Source organism: Osmia lignaria, chromosome 2 (genome assembly GCF_051020975.1).
Source record: "Osmia lignaria lignaria isolate PbOS001 chromosome 2, iyOsmLign1, whole genome shotgun sequence".
In the NCBI taxonomy this organism is placed as follows: Eukaryota; Metazoa; Arthropoda; class Insecta; order Hymenoptera; family Megachilidae; genus Osmia; species Osmia lignaria.
Window position 1 is genome coordinate 10,198,727 of NC_135033.1, and position 18,825 is coordinate 10,217,551.

General features: G+C 37.9%; 1 protein-coding gene across 8 annotated transcripts in view; it reads left to right on the top strand.

The window, feature by feature from the left end:
• Positions 1 to 18,825, top strand: part of LOC117608427 (Kinesin heavy chain 73) — a 55,220-nt gene that overhangs the window by 1,082 nt on the left and 35,313 nt on the right. For all 8 annotated transcript variants that reach the window (XM_076692568.1, XM_076692574.1, XM_076692570.1 and 5 more), the window contains exon 2: positions 5,313 to 5,400. In XM_076692568.1, coding sequence (XP_076548683.1) covers positions 5,313 to 5,400 — 88 coding nt within the window. The remainder of the gene's footprint in view (positions 1 to 5,312; positions 5,401 to 18,825) is intronic.

Below are 18,825 nucleotides of genomic sequence, written 5' to 3' on the forward strand. Positions count from 1 at the left end.
GACCGTTGTTGACTTGCTAGCTTAGAAAATCATTGAACCAAGATAACTTCATTTTAAAAATTGTTTAAAATTTAATTTTCAATAAATAAATAATTTTTGTTTGTATAATTTTCCTCTTTGCTTTGTGTATCTTTGGTAAACAATTCAAGTGACGTTTGAGAGCGATAACGCGAGTATGATTTATCGCGAATTAGTTTTGTAAGTTTGAGGAAAAAATAAGGCGTCCTTCTTATTGTTGCCATGTCTTTTTTCTCTTTTACCAAACAGCTGACAGCTGGCTAAGTTTTTCTGCTTTCGTTTTTGTTCGTTTTACCGTATTCTAGGTAGGAGATACCAGCAGGTAGATAGCGTCTCCACGTTTATCAACGATCGTTTTGACGTAACGCGGTAATGTTCGTCTCGTGATTAGCATATCGTTAACACATTCGCTACCAGCATTCGATATACCATTTCTATTTTCGTTAATATAACTGCGGCAAACTTTGCACAATATTTGTGTAATATATTATCTTCTAGGTTAAGCTTTATTTTAAGGTACACGAAATTATTAATCTTTTTATTTGCCATGCGTAGAATCCAAAAATGTATTTTCTAACTTTAAGAATTCAGCGGTTTAAAAGTTAGGTGTATCTAAAATTGAGGGTTTTTAGCGTATCTTACAGGTTAGTCTGACGCCATATTGTTTTCTATCTGTAACATGATTGGTCCGCGGAGTCGAGTATCAGAACGCTGTTAAAAGAACTAACCTAACCTAAGCCGCGCAAATTCACGTAGATAGACATTTGAATTATTCCGCCAAAATGAACGTCGCCCACGTGCTTCTGTCTGCAGATAGCAATATCATTAAGTGGACAGATCATTGATTAATATAGCGTCGAACTAACCTTGAAAGTATATTAAAAATGTCGAAATTTACATATTTATAACTTTTGAACCATTGGATTTCTAAAGTTTAGCCAAACTATCACATAAGATCTGATTTGCAAACATTCTTTTTTAATTATCACAGCCGGTGACCATTCCGCGACAGACTACAGTCGTTTCTAGTAGAAAAAGGGTTAATGAGCGTACGTCATTAAACATCGTCATTAGCATTGCCCGTGAATTTTACGCGCGTACAATGAATACATGAATAATGTCAACATCGTAGTATTAACACATCGACTGTGGGAGGTCATCGGTGACTAATACCTCGTATCTTGTATAATGGAATAATTATCAAAAGAACTTAGTCTTTAAGTTATTTCTCTTTATCATATTATATGGGGAAATGATAGGTTTTAACCCATTAACTGCAAAATTTTTTTTTTTGAAATTTTTGGCCGGATAAATTATACATATATGTGGCAGCTAATGGGTTAAATTAGGCTCTCTCTCGGTTCCCTTAAAATTAAGTGCAAATGGAGGGTGGTTTTTCCTACTCTTGATTGTAACTAAGAGAAGCATTTGCACCCTAGACAACAATTTTTCTCATAGGGAAAAATAAGACTGCTATAGTTACATATAGGAGCGGATTAGGATATCTCGGGCCCCGGGGTTATCAAAACCTTAAAGGACCCTCTTGTTTGATAAACTCGTTAATCAGTGAAAAGCTCGAGCAGGCATTTCGAGGAACACAGACGAGTGATTTTCACGGTGTGTCATCATTTTATCTATCATCCTATAACGGCTCGTTCGATCATATACGCGCAAACGCTGACCAGGCATTCGATCACGTGCGAATATCTGGGCCAAGGATTCCGAGGAAGGTTTCCGCGGGTTCAAAGCTACCGATTCTCTTCACCCTTCGTTAACGCGTTCGACGCCGTTCACGCGGTATCGCGTGGTAAATAGGCGACGATCGAATGTTACGGCACACGGTTACCGTCTCTAAAAAGCTCGCGATATCGCATGAGCGGATATTTAGCGTTGAAATTTCGAAAAAGAACGATGATATTTCACGTTAGCGCCACGTATCAATAGATCCGTTAAGTCTATCGAGCAGGTAAAGGTTATCGTGAAAAAACGTGGAATACTTTAGCGTCGCTGATAAACGCGTTCCGTTATCAGTGATTTCGTGATATCTCGATAGATACACGAGGCGACAGGTGAATAATTTCTCGTGGAAGTTTCGCTGAACTGATTTTAACAACGATTTCACGGGAACGGTACTTCAGTTTCAATTTTCTTTGAGGTATGATGAAAGACTGCCGAATTTATAGATATTGTGGAGGAGTTATTAAAAAAATGTTGCAATTAAAATGAAAAGACCCCGAATGAATTGGTATACCTAATAATTTAGATGATAAATTATTGAGAAATAATTGGGCATGATAGAGTACTCGGAAAATGAAAAATAAATTTACTAATAATTGAAGCTACAGCGACAGCGGTTCAGGCTCAATTTACTGGTTGATAAGAAACTCGAGTGTTATCAAGAACTCCAACTATATACTTTAATTATTGCAACAACTTCAGAAAGTAATAAGAGGCTTCGATCGATCGTATTGCAAAAGCAGTATTGCAATGAAATTCCTTAAACAGAGAAAAATTTTGAATTGTTAACAAATACTCTGTTGAACTCTCGGATGGCGGACCATGGAGAAAGCCTGAATTTTAATTTAATTTAGGATAATTTTCAAGCCCTTCTCAAGAAGCATGTCTGCGTTTCTTTCTTTGAAACCCAGAATCATTTCAAGTGGGGTTAAAAAATAACACCACTTGAACTGAAGATGGAAGAGAATATTCTTTGCTAGCACGTACCAAAAATAATATAATCATCCAAGGGTTGAAAATTACCCTCAATGTTCATAGAATCATTTTATAAAATTCATTTTTTGAAAAATCACAAGTTCAATATTAAATCTACTCTTTCAGACTAATTATAACAAATATTATTCATAATTCTATCATTGGTATCATTGCGGTTACTCATAGATATCGTTATCGTTTCTTGAAATAGCAGTTTATTTAAGGTCATTTATTTATCAATTTCATTTTTTCTCAAGTCGTTCATTTTTGCAGTAAGAAAACATATTTTGATCGAAATTTTTTATGAAAACTTATGGATACCTTTTCGTATTTCGCAAAGAGCAGCTACTCTATTTAACCGCTTGTAAAAAAAAAGCCCGGGTGAAATAGAGAAAGGACATGGAAACACACCCTTTGAAAAAGAGAACCGCAATTTCCCTGTGTGTACGCGTTTACTTTTTACCAGAGAAGAGGCTTTACTTTGCCTTCCCTTATGTACAGTACATACACCTTGTTGTACCTGAATATTTTTTTAAAGCCAGTGTATATACTCGGTGGCACAGCAAAAACTGAGCACTTAAATATCTTTCTAAACGTAGAATGATATATTTTCATACGTATATCAACTAACATTGGAGGCCTGATATAAATATTAAAAAATAAAGAATCTAGTACAGTTGAGACTAGCAAAGGGTTAAAAATATTCGAATTTCTACCACGAGTGCCTCGCGTAACGAGGACCTGAAACCAGTATGAAACACCTGTCTACCTGGATCAGCAGATGGATTCGAAGAAAACGAAAACCGTGTTTACTTAAGATGCCTCGAGATCCTTGGTTCGCTTCTCGAAGCAATCTGAGAGGAAAATTCTTTGGAAGGAAAATGATGAGGTGATCGATAAGAGGCAATCATGGAAATTGCAATTATTCGCCTCAGAAATATATTTTTCTTTTAGATGTATATTTATGTGGGTCACAGGATATTGGAAGCGTTAAATAAAGTAACTGTGCATTTTTAGTATCATCACAGGTGGTTTGTGTCTCCAGAAGCCAATTAACACGTTCCATTAATTCTTTCTTCAATTTTCATTAGTCGCTGGACGGTTTGCTTCGATACCTTTCTTGTGTCCTCGAAAAGAGTAGGAACTGGTGCTTCCTTCAATTAATTAGACTTTGGAACAAGTTTCTTTCCTTTTATTCTCTAAAATTTCCTTTTTTATCCTCTGTACCGTCGACCGACATTTTACGAGGGTACAACGAAATTAAAAGATATATCTAATTGCACCGAGCTGGAGCATTAACCTTATGCAAAAAGAGGAATGAATGAAATTAAGGAGGAAATTTTCCTTCTTTTTTTTTGTTGCATTATTTTCGGTGAGGAGACTTGAACCATTTAATCAGTGGAGCATTGTTCATTATTCTTGAAGGGTTAAGACAGAATTGAAATAATTCAAGTTCCATTCGTGGTCCACTCATGGAATAATTCCATATAAATAATTTTCCATAATTCACCCATCGTCCACTGGCGTTCGATGAAATATACAATCACTCGCTAATTACTTGGATAAGAAGTTCCCTATCATCTAATATAATCAATCAAAGCGGTGACACATCCGGTAACAAAAGCAATTAGAAGTTCTAAGACGGTACTCGCTATGCGTGGACACGCTCGATAAATCGCCGCGTACGACACGCGCTCGCGCGTGAACATCCAGTCAATGAACACCGATGGAAATGTCAATGGGTCCTCTGCTAATTAATTTTCTTCCTCGTGATAATGTTCGATAAAAAACGATGCCATGAATTTTTTCTTTAAATCGCAAAGAGTTATTATTTCATTTCTGACAGTCAATCATTCGATACAATCAACAATCATTTGTTTTACATTGAAAATTTTGAAAAAACGTTTGTACAGTGACGTACACGAGACTTGAAACTTTAAATCGACGTATCGCAATTATTATTTTGTAATAATTTTCTGTGATGAAATGGCACGAGAACGGGAGTCCCACCGTGGCAAGCGAATGTGTTAAACGAGGTAAAGGAATGGATCGATAATAGCGATGGATGGAGGTAAAAAGCGAAGTTGGTAGAAAATTTCAAAGTGTAAGAAGGTTCGTACGAAGCGATCAGTGAGTCATGAATGAACACATGTGTTACTCGGATCGATCTGTGCGGCCGGACGAGCGTTTGAATAAAGTTAAGGCGAGCGGTCGTTTAGTATGGATTTGCTGCCTTACACGATTACGTATGCACGCTGAGTTGAATGTTATGAGCGTTATGACTCGCGACTGTCATAAGACGTTACTACATGCATGGCTTCCTTGTATCGTACCTTGCTTCTTTCGATCATCCCTCCTTTTGTCTGTCGTTGCTTCATCGCTTCTTTTTTTTTTTCCCTTTGCCGTTAGAAGGATTCTCGTTCGATCGCGTCTCATCCGTACAGACGCTGCACATTTGTCTCATTAGCGTATATATACGGGTACTTATCGCCAGAACGTACATATACGTAAATTTTCATTTCATATTCCGTGAAGTTCCTATATTTTCAATTGGACTAACATTGTATTTTTCTTTGTTTCAGAGCTGGAACTCGGTACACAATGCGTGGTCGAAATGTCCGGACAGCAAACCGTCTTGCAGCATCCCACCACGATGGACAAAATCGAACGGTGAGTGATTTTCAATTCCACCTCATTCCTCGACGTTTAATTTGTAATTTTCATTTCATCATCTCTGGGATTACCCACGGTTCAACTTAACGATCAGGATATAATATTTTTTTAGAAAAGGTCGAGGAAAACCTGAATTTGAATAACAGTCGTGTAAGATATAAATAGAGTTCCACGTGCCGTATCATAGCAGCGATAGAATAATTTTCTTGTGTGAAATTCTCGCTGGCAAAGATTATTGATATCGTTGTAAACCGTGAAACAATACGTTGTTCAGCATCGAAACGGTGCCACCGTCTCCCACGCGTGAGCGTAGATAGCGTCAGCTCTTGTTTTCCCCGAAACTTTGCAATGACACGTCCTCGAACGATTTCCCATATCAACCGGGACAAAAGTGCATTTCGAAAGAGCCTCGAGTGCCGGCAATGTTCGCAGAGACATGACGCGAAAGATCGATACAATTCGTTTGGATTTGATCTTAATATACTCGGTCCGTTTTGGGTATATCTACCCTCGATAAATCACAGAAGTAAGGGTGCACCTGTTACCCCGGTTTCGAACTTGTTAACCCTTTGATTTTTCGAAATCTACCCTGTCGAATTTTTATATCTAACCTCGTAGATCTGTCCTGTCAGAATCTACGACGTTCGATTACGATCGGTTAAGAGGAAAATTGGAAAAGGAAAATTTCAGTTGAATAGAGAAGCTTTGTTTCGTGCCTCCGTCGAAGTTGGACGAATGGTTATTGCATAATTGAACGATTCTCCGTCAGGCCATTCACACGGGATCCATAGCACTATTGTGCGGCTGCTCGTTGAAATTATTCAACGAGTATGCACGCTTTGGAATAATAATTTCGAGAGCTGGATACTGGGTCGGAAGGTTTCATTATGAGACAAAAGGAAAATTTAACGCTTTATTAAACTTAGATAAATTTACAAATTTTTTATTCTGTACACTTGAGATCAAATCAGGCTTCCCCGGGAAAAATGGCGATGCCCCGGTCTTCCATCTTTACTCCTTGGCGTTCCAGGGGATACTGACAGTGTAGCGAAGGGGCCTTATATATATAGGGCGGGGGCGGACCAATTGCGTATAAACGTTCACGCGGGAAAATTTGAATTAACATTTATTTATTTCTTTTTCTAAAATATTTTTCCATTTCATTTTACATTACAATATGAAATATTGTCAAAGAATTTCTGGAAACTTACACGGAAACATAAATCTGAATATTCTTTAAATAATAAAAAACAAATAAGTAGAATAAAAATGTAGGATTATCATGTAGATTCTAAATCATCGTTTCAAAACAAAATTCTGTGTACTAAAGAATATTCAGAATTCTAAAGAAGTACAAAATACAAGATGAGCATACGAGATATGCAAAGTAGGTCTGTTTTATATATTTTTTTTCGAAACGTTTCTGTATGAAACTGGCCTATGAAAAAGATTCTGCAAAAATGTAACAGGCATCTAGCGGTTCGTCCTATTTCGCTGATTCCTCGGAATCGAAGCTGACGTCGAGCCCATGAATCTTGAGGGAGATATAGCAGGTCCGAGAGGATAGAAAGTCCTAGACAGGTTGCCAGTTCTGGCGTGTATTAATGTTAACGGAAGTATCGTTTATCTTTCATGGTCTGGATCCTTCAACTTGAAATAGTTCGATTCGGAAAGTATATAAACTGCTTGTAGCTTTCTCCGATCTGCATCGATGATTCACCGCGTTCTGAATCATTTGAGACTAGGTATTCGATAGACGAGTTGTGTTCCTTAAATTTCAACCACTTCCTATTTTTGTACTGCACTCGTTAATTAACCCTTCAATTACTTCAGTTTTAATTTCTAAAATTTTCCAAAAATTTATTAATCAAAATTTAACACTTTCACGAGTACACGTGTGGGAAGTTAATTAATTAATTAACCTCTTGCTAATTAACTGTTCAATTTTCGTATAGCTACTTAAATTTTTATTTATAAAATTTTCCAATAATTTATTAATCAAAACTTGATATTTTCACGAGCGCACGTGTGAGAAATTAATTGACTAAAGTTTTTCAACCCCGGGGACTATACCTGTGTAATCATGCAAAAGAAAGTTAGACAAGATAAGATAGTACTAGGGAAACGTTTTACGGAAACTGCCCTTCGTGTTCCGATTATTCACGATTAATTATCCCACGTGTTAATTACCAGCGTTGCGGTAACCGCGAGTGGGCGTGCGTAAGATTTCTCGACGTTACTTTAGATATGATAAACAGGCATGACGGTTAGAAAAAAAAAAAAGCGCATAATTATTAACTCATGCGCGTGTTGGCTCGTTAGAAGTCGGACCTTGCATCGCGAATAACGAGCCACTGGTGACTGGATCAAGTTCAATACTTGATAGCGGTTTCGTTGCGTTGTAATCGTAGCTGAGTTTAACCCTTTCATTGTTAAAAGCGACACGCGCCACTAACACATTGAAAGAATTAAGAAAAAATGTTTCATTTTATTCTTGCCTGTTTGAAATGATTTTTCAGATTCTTAGATGTTTCAAAAAATCGTAAAATAAAAAATATATGAGACACTTGTCGGTTTGTAAAAATGCAATTGGACGTTTTATCGAGAGTCGAGCAGATGAAGAAGTTGAGCAGCAAGATTGTTTCTCCCGGCATCGATCAGTTTCTAAACTCGTCCGTTGCAATTTTTATGAATCCATCCGTGTCATGGACGGTTCGCTTGTTTTCCTTCTCGTAAAACATTTTCAAACGACGTCGTCTAGAAATTTTCAAGATCCTTGCGCCCCATATATGAAGTCTTACATCGACTTTGGTTAAAATAATTTCATATTGGCAAGAATAGAATTGTGCATTCTGTAATTCATTTTTTACACAATTCCATTTTGTAATATCCCTCCACCCTTGTTTTCATTAATTGTAATATAATAAAAAAGAAGAGATTCAGCGGGGTGTAGGATTCGTTAGTAAGCACACGCAGATCTTCCTTCGAATTGGAACATTCTCTTTGAAATGGGTAACAATTGTGGTGAATTTGAATTCTGGTGCAGCACAGTGTAATATAATAAAGAGAAAGTTGCTGGTGTAGTTTTGTTTGAATTTTGAATATCTGACGCAAGGCTGGATTTAATTAATGTAAATTAAACATACGAATGGAAATGACTATTAGAAATATACACGATACTAGATTCCACAGTTATTTTATAAAACAAGAAAAATAAATAATATTCCTTTTCAAGTGTTCACTGGGAAAATGGGGCTATCAATAACTTCGTGCAATAGATGTTTAATTAGGCAATTAAAATTCTCAATATCCTTTGTGTCATAATAAACGCGCTGACAATCAAGCAATAATTAAAGCCAAATGATATATTATTCAGGATGAAATAGTGGAGGTAAAAATAATATTGGTATATCTATATTTAATAAATCCACGATTGGTTGAAAGTGATACATTTTAATTGATCGTACGATTTTCTGATTGAAAATTTGTCAGATTAACACTGTATTGTACGTTCAATTATCAGTGAATTTTGTTTCGAAATATCCCGATTGAAAATCATTTCTTGTTTGCTTCAATGGAAAATTAACGATTTTGTTTGTTGAATTAAACTTCAACATTATAGCAAAATAGAATATGATTTTCTAGTTAGAAATTCACTTTACAGCAATCTTTTCACATGAAACATTGCGATCATTCGCGCTTTCATTTGTCGAGGAAAAACGAGCGTGTTTAAGGTTCGAGTAAGAAAACAGGCTTGCTTTTCACCTAGTTCGCAATCTCTTTCATAACAGTTATACGATGAATCTGTGATTATGATCATTAAATGTCGAGGAAATAGAAAAGAACGTATAGAAAATCAAGTTACTTTCTCTTTTAACCCATTCGTGGATTATTTATGTGCTCATGTGTTTAAGTATTTAGGTGTTGAAATACCCAAATATTTAAGTATCCAGGTACATAAATATCTAGATCTCCATGTATTCAAATGCCTAACTACATACTCAAGTTCCAAAGCACCCAAGTATCCAAATACCTAAGAATCTAGGTTTTTAAGCACCCAAGTACCCAAATACCTATTCCTAACTCTGACAGTGACCACGTTAAATAATTCCCACCACTATTTCTGAATTCTAATACCTTTCGTCAATGCAGAATAGAAATCTTCCTTCAACAATTGCCGTGAATTTCCGAATTCTGACTCATTTCCTCGGCACACGTGTATACCTTTTCCTTTTTCTTCCTCACCTTCAAAGCGTAACCAAACTCAATTCTTACGTAATCAAACGAGTTATGTAATAAGTCGAGCACAATGCTTTTCAATTACGTCCAACAATGAAATAGAAATGGCTAAGTATCTAGTCACGTGGTTGAACAGCTGTTTGTATCATTTTTACCAAACTATCAAACTCTATAAAATAAATAGAGGAAACTGAATTGCAAATCGGTTTTAATCGGATTAAATAGTTTGCTCGAAGTTCTGTCAGCTTAGATCGTCAGAAATTCTGAATAAATTATCGAGTTCTTTAATCTGAAGTTTATAAATTTTAATTATCTTCAGTGTCAGAATGACACGTTAAAATTGTAATTAGTCAGAATACGTTTTATTTCTTCATTTAACCTAAGTGCTTGCTCATTATTAATACTAAAGAAAGTAGGGTTCATTATCTTGGTAATTATTTTCTAACAAATAGTCAATTAAGGATTATCGATGATCAGGTTGATGGAGGTAATTGGTGGTAGTAAATTGCCATTATAAAATAATTATTGCACGCTCGTTTTCCTTGTAAATGGTAGCTGCAAAAAGAATTTCACTTCACTAAAGTTCAATTAAAATCGAACAGCTTCTTGTATTAAACAGCAAAGCACAAGGCAACAGGAAGAGTAATTTCGGTTGCCACGTAACTCTGACTAACACCCAAGTGATTCAACGTTTCGAGCATTCATTGTTCGTTCAGCCTGTAGCGATAAATAATTGGTCTTTGTTGAAAACGTCGCACTGTTCAGGTGCATTTTTGTTAGCAAACAGCCTCGTGAAACAGCATCAGACGTGTAAAGCGGCTTTCCGGATAGTATCTTGTCCGATGTATGGGCTCATTGTGACTCATTCGCTGCTGACGTTCGATGCAAACACGCCTTTCTGTTTCTATACGACTAGCCGCTTCTTACCTATCCCGATCATTACTATTTACGTGGATCGGCTCGATTCAGAATTTTCTCACGATTTTCAAGCAATTGGATAATCGGATACTTTCTTGAAAGGAGTTGAAATGTATTGAAAGTTAATTAAAATTGAAGTTAAATTTAAGTATTTAGGCATTTGAGTATTTAGATTTTTAGATACTTAGGTACTGTGTATTTAAAATTAATCGATGACACACCGCGTGCGTCCTGTACTCTGTATGCGATAGTATTAATGACGCACCAGGTGCGTCCTGTACTTAACATATAGAATTCATAATAATTTCGTAAATGTCGTAAAAATCAGAGTTGAAACGATACGAAATAAAACTGAAAACACTCCTGAACATAAAATCCAAACTGAAAACGCTCGAAAATTAACTAAAAGAGACACGTATTCGACGGTGGTAGCAACATCGTACGAGGTAATTCAACGCGAACTCGACGCTTTACAAGCAACTCGAGTCTCTCGCAAATAGAAGGGCGTAGCAGCGCATCGGGGGAAAAACCGAATCTCTTAACCCAGAAATAGCCGCGTTTTCGCGACCGTGTCATAAACCTCCGACAAATTTCATCCCCCTCGACCGGCGAGACCGTTGCGTATTCCACCCTCGTCTCTCGGCTTAACCAGTAAACACGGCTACCTTCAATAAAAACGCAGCCACGTTCCGGACAAGGGGATCCGGATAAAGAACGACTAACATTCGAAAACTGGAAAGCTCGTTGAACGCGATGGCGCCAGGAGAACCACTTCACCGTCGCGGATATTTTCATGCGCGAAGGGATAAAAATTCGCAAGTATGTACATTAGCGACTTGGCACTCTTGGTGTCTTGATTAATATTTTTTATCAGGAGTAATGTTTCTAGAATGAGTTTGATATCGATGACGCACCTTATGCGTCATATGCCATATACACCGTAAAATAGACGACGCACCACGTGTGTCATATACTACATCCACCCACACCACGCATAAACCACGCATCATGGTGCCAAAGAGAACCAGTAATCCGATGCATAATAGTAAGTTCTGCCAATAACACGAAGGTTTATTGCGAGAGCACAAGTATTTACTCTAGCTGGAACTATGTATAGAACGTCTATGCCGCTTCTTCCACGGTGAAAATTCCATGGCAATAAACGCACGGAAAGAAACTGTGCCAAACGTTCCGGCATCGCCACCGTCGCCTGTACACCGAGAACCGGGTTTAACTGCGTTATTAGTTTCAGCGAGGAAAGGGTGAGAGTTTCCGCGAAGCAGTCGTGTAAATAGAATCTGCACCCATTTACGTCGTGTACGACATACGGGCGTACATATTAAGCGGAAAGGTTGGGTGGATGGTAATGACTGACAAGCTCGTAGGAATCACGTAGAACGAGTAATTTTAGATAATGTCTGACTGTACGAAGCATTCGTGATAAGAGATTCGTTATCTAGTTGGTTATTTAGCGAGCGACGCATATGGTGCGTCATTTATGTTCAAAGTATAAGACGCACCCGGTGTGTCATGAAGTTATACTAATATAAACGCGTGTTAAATTTGAACAAAGTAGAAAATCATAGTCTACGCAAGAGAAATTGTAGGCAAAGTACATCCGTTACACGAATCGTATGGATATTAGTATCGAGTTTAGACTTTCACGGCTTTATGATTGGTGAAAGTTGTCGTCCACGAAGCGAGCAACCAACTTCTCTTCGTACGTGCAACTTGGAAATTGAATCGGTCGAGAAGCGTACCTTTGCTATTGTCACGGGCGTCTGGCTCTGTCTTAGTTACGCGATTCAATTTCCGGCAAACTTCTTGCCTGCTGGAATGTTATAGCGCGACGACTTCCTTCTCTCGTTCGCATTTGCGAAGAGAAAAGGGAACTGTTGCTTTCTTCCTGAATCGAATAGTGTTCCATATAAAAATAAGATTTTTGGTTGAAAAGTGGAAGAACTTTGGCTGAGTCAATCGCGAGCCAAAATTACAAAACGCATAGAAGGGTATCGGGGCTCTCTCCATGGTCCGCCGTTTCTTGAACTTTGCGCCATGCGTCGATCTGATGCAAAAGCGATTATCCGAGGATTTCCGTTTCACCGAATCCTTTTTCTTCCTTCTCATCCTCGTTAGATACGCTGGTAAAAGGGATGCGAACAGGGTTTTGCGGTGGCTTACGAAAGCAGGCCAGTAGCGTAAAAAGGGCGAAACGGGTGGGAGGACGTTTAATGCGGGATTCGGTCGGGTCGAGGACGAAAATTGTAGGAATTGAAGGACGACCCTGATGCCCTATATACTTTTTTTTTTTTTTTTTCACTTTTTCCTTCATCCACTTCCTGACTCTTGTGTCCCGTCTAATTCCACGGAACGAGGGTGAACATTCTGTTACCGTCGCGGCTCGTTTCCTTCCGTAGAAGCGGAGCTTGTTACTTCGGCTGATGTTATATCCCGGGAACTTCCCGAATGGGTTTTAAACTAAAGTTTCTGGCAATGGAGAGCTTTAGTTTTCATGCGAAAATTCGCTCATTTCGGAGCCAGGATACGAGTGTCTTTGTGTTCCGAATGCTCGCTATATCGCTGGTTAAAATTCTTAGAGTAAGTTGGTAGTATAGAAAGAGCTCCTTCCAAAGTCTCTAAGTAGGAAAGCGTTACTAGCGTGAATGGAAACTCGCTGGAGCTGGTGATATAGTGAAAGAGATTACTGTAAGCTATCTATCGAGGGGCAAAATTCTCCCGAATAATTTTCATCCCTCTCTGAAACGTATCAGTGGTAGAAACTGGTTGTCGTCGAAACGAAATCTTGTACACCAGGAAAATTTATTCAGCTAGCTAACCTGATTCAGCTCTCGAGGAGAAGATTCTCCCAGGGGTCAATAAAAGGTAGTCACGAACCCTTTCAGCGGGAATAACGTTTCAGAGTCCACACCCGTGCGTTTGCTTCGGCGAACGCTATTTTCGGGGATTTGATACGTGGAAAAAGACGATCCCTTACGAGAACGATTTTTGCTCGTCAATATTTCACCCCTTGTTCGATCAATTTTCTCTGTCTGTTGTATTTTTTTTTTCTAGCTTCCTCGCTATTTTTGTCACGCGAGAGATCTTGTTAAAATATGTGCCAGGCTATTTGTCTTCGTAAACGGTATATTAGAACTTCTTTCTGACTGCATTGTCACTGGCGACAGATAAATCATGTTCGAAAGATCGTTCGGTTTAAAAAATTCATTTTATTCGATTTTATAAAGAATTTCAGTGCGGAAAATTCTTTCAGAGTTTCCTGAACGTTTTAATTATCGTGGAAGGGTCATTCGTAATTAATTAGAGCTCTAACGCGTTCTATTATACATAGCAATCAACGTGTTAAATATTTGAACAATTTTTCTTTATAAAATTTCCAGAAAATTTTGCTACATATTTTATGACTTTCAAGTAGAATTGAAGGGTTGGGTACAAGAACCAGGCAGCTCCATTTTTTCTAGAATTTCACACTTCATTATATATTAAAAAAGAATTTTTTAAACATTTTTTTTCAGTCCCTATAAAATTAATAAAAATGAATCTGCCTGGTACTTGCATCTTTTCAATTAGGAAATATTAAAATATGAAAAATTTCAAATATTTGATACACATATTTTCCCTCTAAATTCTACCCAGCTCTGTATCTCCCAGTTCCATCTCCAACCCCTTCATCAGCGTCGGTTGAATCTCGAAGGTGGCACGAATAATGTATGTCAGAAGTGCTCGTTAACTCGAAGACACTACCCTGTTGATCGCGTTGATGTTAATCAAGAGGTGACTCATTAGACTATGATGATTAGAGTCTCTGCCAGACGAGACGTAGAAGAAGGAGGAGGATCGATGACTCGATTCTGAAGGGGTTGTAACGGGCCTGGGTTTGTGACATGGTCAGGGAGGCCAAGGAGGGTTCCGTACACTTAGCACGCGTGTCAAGTGCCTTCTTCGAAGGGGTTGAAGGGGGATGGGAACTCGAAAAGTGGAGCAGAAGAAGAAGAGGGAAAAAAAGAAGGTGGTAGTTAGGAGAACTAGCCTGGCGAGTTTTCCTCGCTGTCTCCCTTTGATTCGCTTCTCTTCTTTTGTCTCTACTCTCCTTTGCATACTGTGCCACCATTATTCCTACTTTTACCCCTCTGCTGGCAAGATAAAGGAAGCAAAGCGACGGGTCAACCTCTGCTACCCGTCCCTTTGTTCCGAGTCAGCCTCTTCGAGGGACGTCGCGAGGGTGTTCGAGGTAGAGAACGGCTTTCGTTTCGTATACATACGCTTTCTGGGACCAGTCTGAAGGGATCTGAAGAGTTTTCCCCGTCGCCTTTGCTACGGTTTTTTCTAACCCTGTTTCGAGAGACCAGTTGCTTTCCATTCGGTTGCTTTCTTGATAAAACAACCACGGTACTCCGTGGTTCGTTGTTCCATCCCTTTCGTGCTTAATTAAAATCTCAGATTTCATTTTAATTTAAATGTAAAGTGTTCACGCGTGCACAGAATTTAAGTTTCATTACACTCGTTTTATTCTATTTTTCTTTCAAGGATTGTTGATTTAATTTGTAAAATTTTTTGAGAGTCATTTTTTAATATTTGTTAGATTCAATATTTTATTCTGAATATCATCATAAAGATGGTAAGAATTTATGGTGGAACTTGCAAGAAAATTTGGCTGTGGAATGTGTCTTTGCGTTTCACACGATATTTCACCCCCTCGTTTCTTATATATCGTGCTTGTTAGAACTTCATATCCCGGATCCAGGCTCGTCGCGACGACACACGACGCCCTGTCTCCTTAGCCGGCAATTGTGTCAGCGCGTTAAGTCCATTAAAGAGAGCCTCATTTCGCCGACTCCCGAAGGAGGTTCGAGCAAAGGAAACTCGACGCTTTAATCGAACTTTCCCTGTTATCCGATCGAAAGTTCTATCACCCTGCTTATGTTTCATGATATTTCATAACTTTCATCCTCCCTCGATTATTTTTAAATAATTTTCTTTTTCAATATCTAAATTAGAAGAACTCCTTTTGAAATGGAGTTTGATAGACGATCGATTGAAAGATCTCGTGATTAGGCAGTAGTATTCAGCGGACCATTTTCCGCGTCATTCCGTAGACATCGATGCATCATTACCCTCGGGGTTGTTCTCTCCATTAATTTGGAACCACGAAGACCTTGCGTTTTGTTCGAGTAGCCCGAAGGTGCAGGATTCTCTAGGTTGAACATATTGAAACGCCCACCTGCCACCCATGTGCCCTCGTGCCGTTAAATTAACGTCAAACCCAGCTGGTATTTAGGCCAGCAACACGTTTGTGTCTGCTGTTCGCTATTAAGGGCTGTCCCTTGAAAAGGAATCATTCGCGAGGGTTGTAGTAATTTATTCTTCTTGTGCTATTTCAGTTCGAATTTTGGAATTTATCAAACTTCACTTCTCAATTTAAAAAATTTTAATTTGCAATTTTTCAAATTCCATTTTCCAACTTTTCAATTTTCAATTTTTCTAATTTTCCAAAGCCTAATTTACAATTTTCAAAATTCCAAATCCTAATTTTCTAATTCCCAGTTTTCAGTTTCTTGAAAGCCCCAAACCACACTAAACTCCAGAAACAATAAAATGACAATTTTTCCCATTAAATCCGCTAATGTTATTTTTCGTCTTTTAAAGTCTAATTAGGAGAAAATAATCTGCATGGTGAAAATCATAACGAAAACTTATTTAACTTGGTTATTTGTAACAAAGCGATCGTTTCGAGATTGGAGAAGGAGCATTTATCGAATTTCGATGAACGTTAGCCCCGGGGCTCTCTGGTTAATCAATTTCCAGTTCTGTTTCGAGGTTGAGAAATTTATCGAGATGTCTGCCGCAACGTTTCCCATTCGAAACGAAAAGCATCATTCGGCGACGGTTCTCCGTTGTTCTGGGAAATTGAGCAACGACGTTAGGATAGGTTCGGTGGACTGAGACGATTCTAGGGTTTCCTAGCGGCAGCTCTATCGTTCTCAATCCACCTTTGATCCATTCGGAACGCGTGAAAGATTGTGAAATAAGGTCGTGTCTCTATTGTTATTAGAAAAAGTTTGACACGCTCTTTAGATTGATCTTTGTCTTGATTGCTTTTCTCTCATTAATCCTTTTAATTCTTTCTTCCATGCATTCTATATGTATAGAGCTTCAAATCTTTGGTTCCCAGGTTCGAATCCACTTGGGTGAAAAAAATTTTTTTTTCATAATTAACATTAAATATTAAAATAATAAAGATTTAGATTATTTTATAAATATTTTGTTATAAATATATTTGTTTTTGTTTGTTATTAATGAAAAAATTTGATAAAAATAGTATATACGATAGATAAAATATAATTCATTTTATTATTAATATAAAATTATTAACTTGTTTTAAGAAATAATTAATTATTTAAAGTAATCATAGACGCTCGATAATTCCCCGTTCTTTAGAATTGCCAAGTTTACTGTATCTACGAAGTAATTTTTGAAAAGAATTTTCTTTCCATTTGGCCGGCGCAATTTGGACGATCAATCGACTGGTTAATAAGACGCGATAATGAAGATGGAACGTAATCGATCGGTCGAAGTGCAAAAGAAAATCGAGGCTCGAATGAAAGTATAATGAGACGAAGCATGGCGGTCCGATAACGAATGGCTCGCAGCCAGCGAATGCAAAACAGCTGTTTCGTATAGAGAGAAGCTTAATTAGCCGGTCGTGTTAATTCGTTGAAACGATGACAGTGGTTATCGAATAAGGATTAATCAAACGGCCAATTGTCGCAGAGGATTAGATTTTCTCTGTTTAATAGCAATTGGAATTTTCTGCGAATTTTATTCCCTCAATTTTCTTTTTATCGCGGTAACCTAAAAATACATTTATTCTAAAATTAGTCGCTCTTCTTAGATTCATCTTTTCCCTTTCCCTTGGGAAAAGTTCAATCGATAAACTTTTCCCGTGATAATTAAAACGAACTTAATTCGGAAACAGTTTTTTTTTTTTAAATAATCCAGACAAACTTGTCTGCCGCCTACATCTTCTGGCAGACCCACACGTAGAAAAGGATTATTTTTCTTCAGCCCACGAGAGCACGGCAGCTATTGACTTTTCTTTTTTCCCCTCCAAGAGTTCGTCGAACCAACGTTATCGTCCTCCATCATATTCTATGCTACATAGAATATTTTATCGAGGAGTACGAATGTTGGTGAAAATTGGTACTTCAAATATTCTTGAAAAATTCTTCAACACTTTGACACTGAGCCAATTTTGAAACCCAACGTCTCTGTATTCTGCTATTGCTATTCTCTATTAATTTAGACTAATTTGCAGAGAAAAATTGTAAGAAGACAAAGATGTATGGAGAGAGGAAAATTTCAGCTAGGATATTTGAAGATGGATGAAGCTGGGCAAGCAGCAGGTTTCGTTGCTGAACTAAAAGCATTACGAGCGGTGGATATGGAAAGCCAGGCTTAATTATACGTACAAATGGTTGGAATAGTTTCAGTGACAGCCGGCGCGGTTCCAAAGGCACATTAAAAGCGACAGTAACGGTGGCCACCGTTTGTTTCTTTTACACAGAGAGACAGTCATTGTCGCGCTTTGAACACGTTGCGTACATTTCCTTGACCCATTAATTTCCTTTCATCCATTTCTTCAAATAATCTTGATATCGATTTATCGAAAGGATTCGACTTTCTTAATTTATTATAATTCATCGACGATGGATGAATATTTATGAGTTAATTATAAATATTCTAGTCGAGTGTAAGAGAAAGCAGAAAAGCACGTTTCACTTAAGCGAATTTACATTCTTTCGATGAATTTCGAATACGCTCGAGAACCCCGATCGCGGATACTTCCTCGTGCATTTTCCATCGCATCTTTTCCAGCTGGAAAAATAAGAGATCGAGACGGCGCGGCGAGAGGCTGGGATACGCTAGCTCGCCTTTTGCCACGCGGAATTGAGGTTTCCTTTTCGAAAAGGATTTGCATTTGAAGGGTTAAACATGGTTTTATGGAATGATATCGTCTCTCTTATCCAGAACTCGTGAACGTGCAAATTTTCACTATTTCAGTCAAGGTGTAGATTAAATGTCTTATTAATCTACGGTACTTAGAAACTCTTCCATTGGTAAATTCTTAAATGAAGCGAGAAACAGATTGATTCCATCGTGTATTTTCGCATTTCCATTCGTTCAACTCTTCTTCTCTTTATTCTGATAAACAGCACCCTCTTGTTTACATTATTTGAGAAAGCTCGA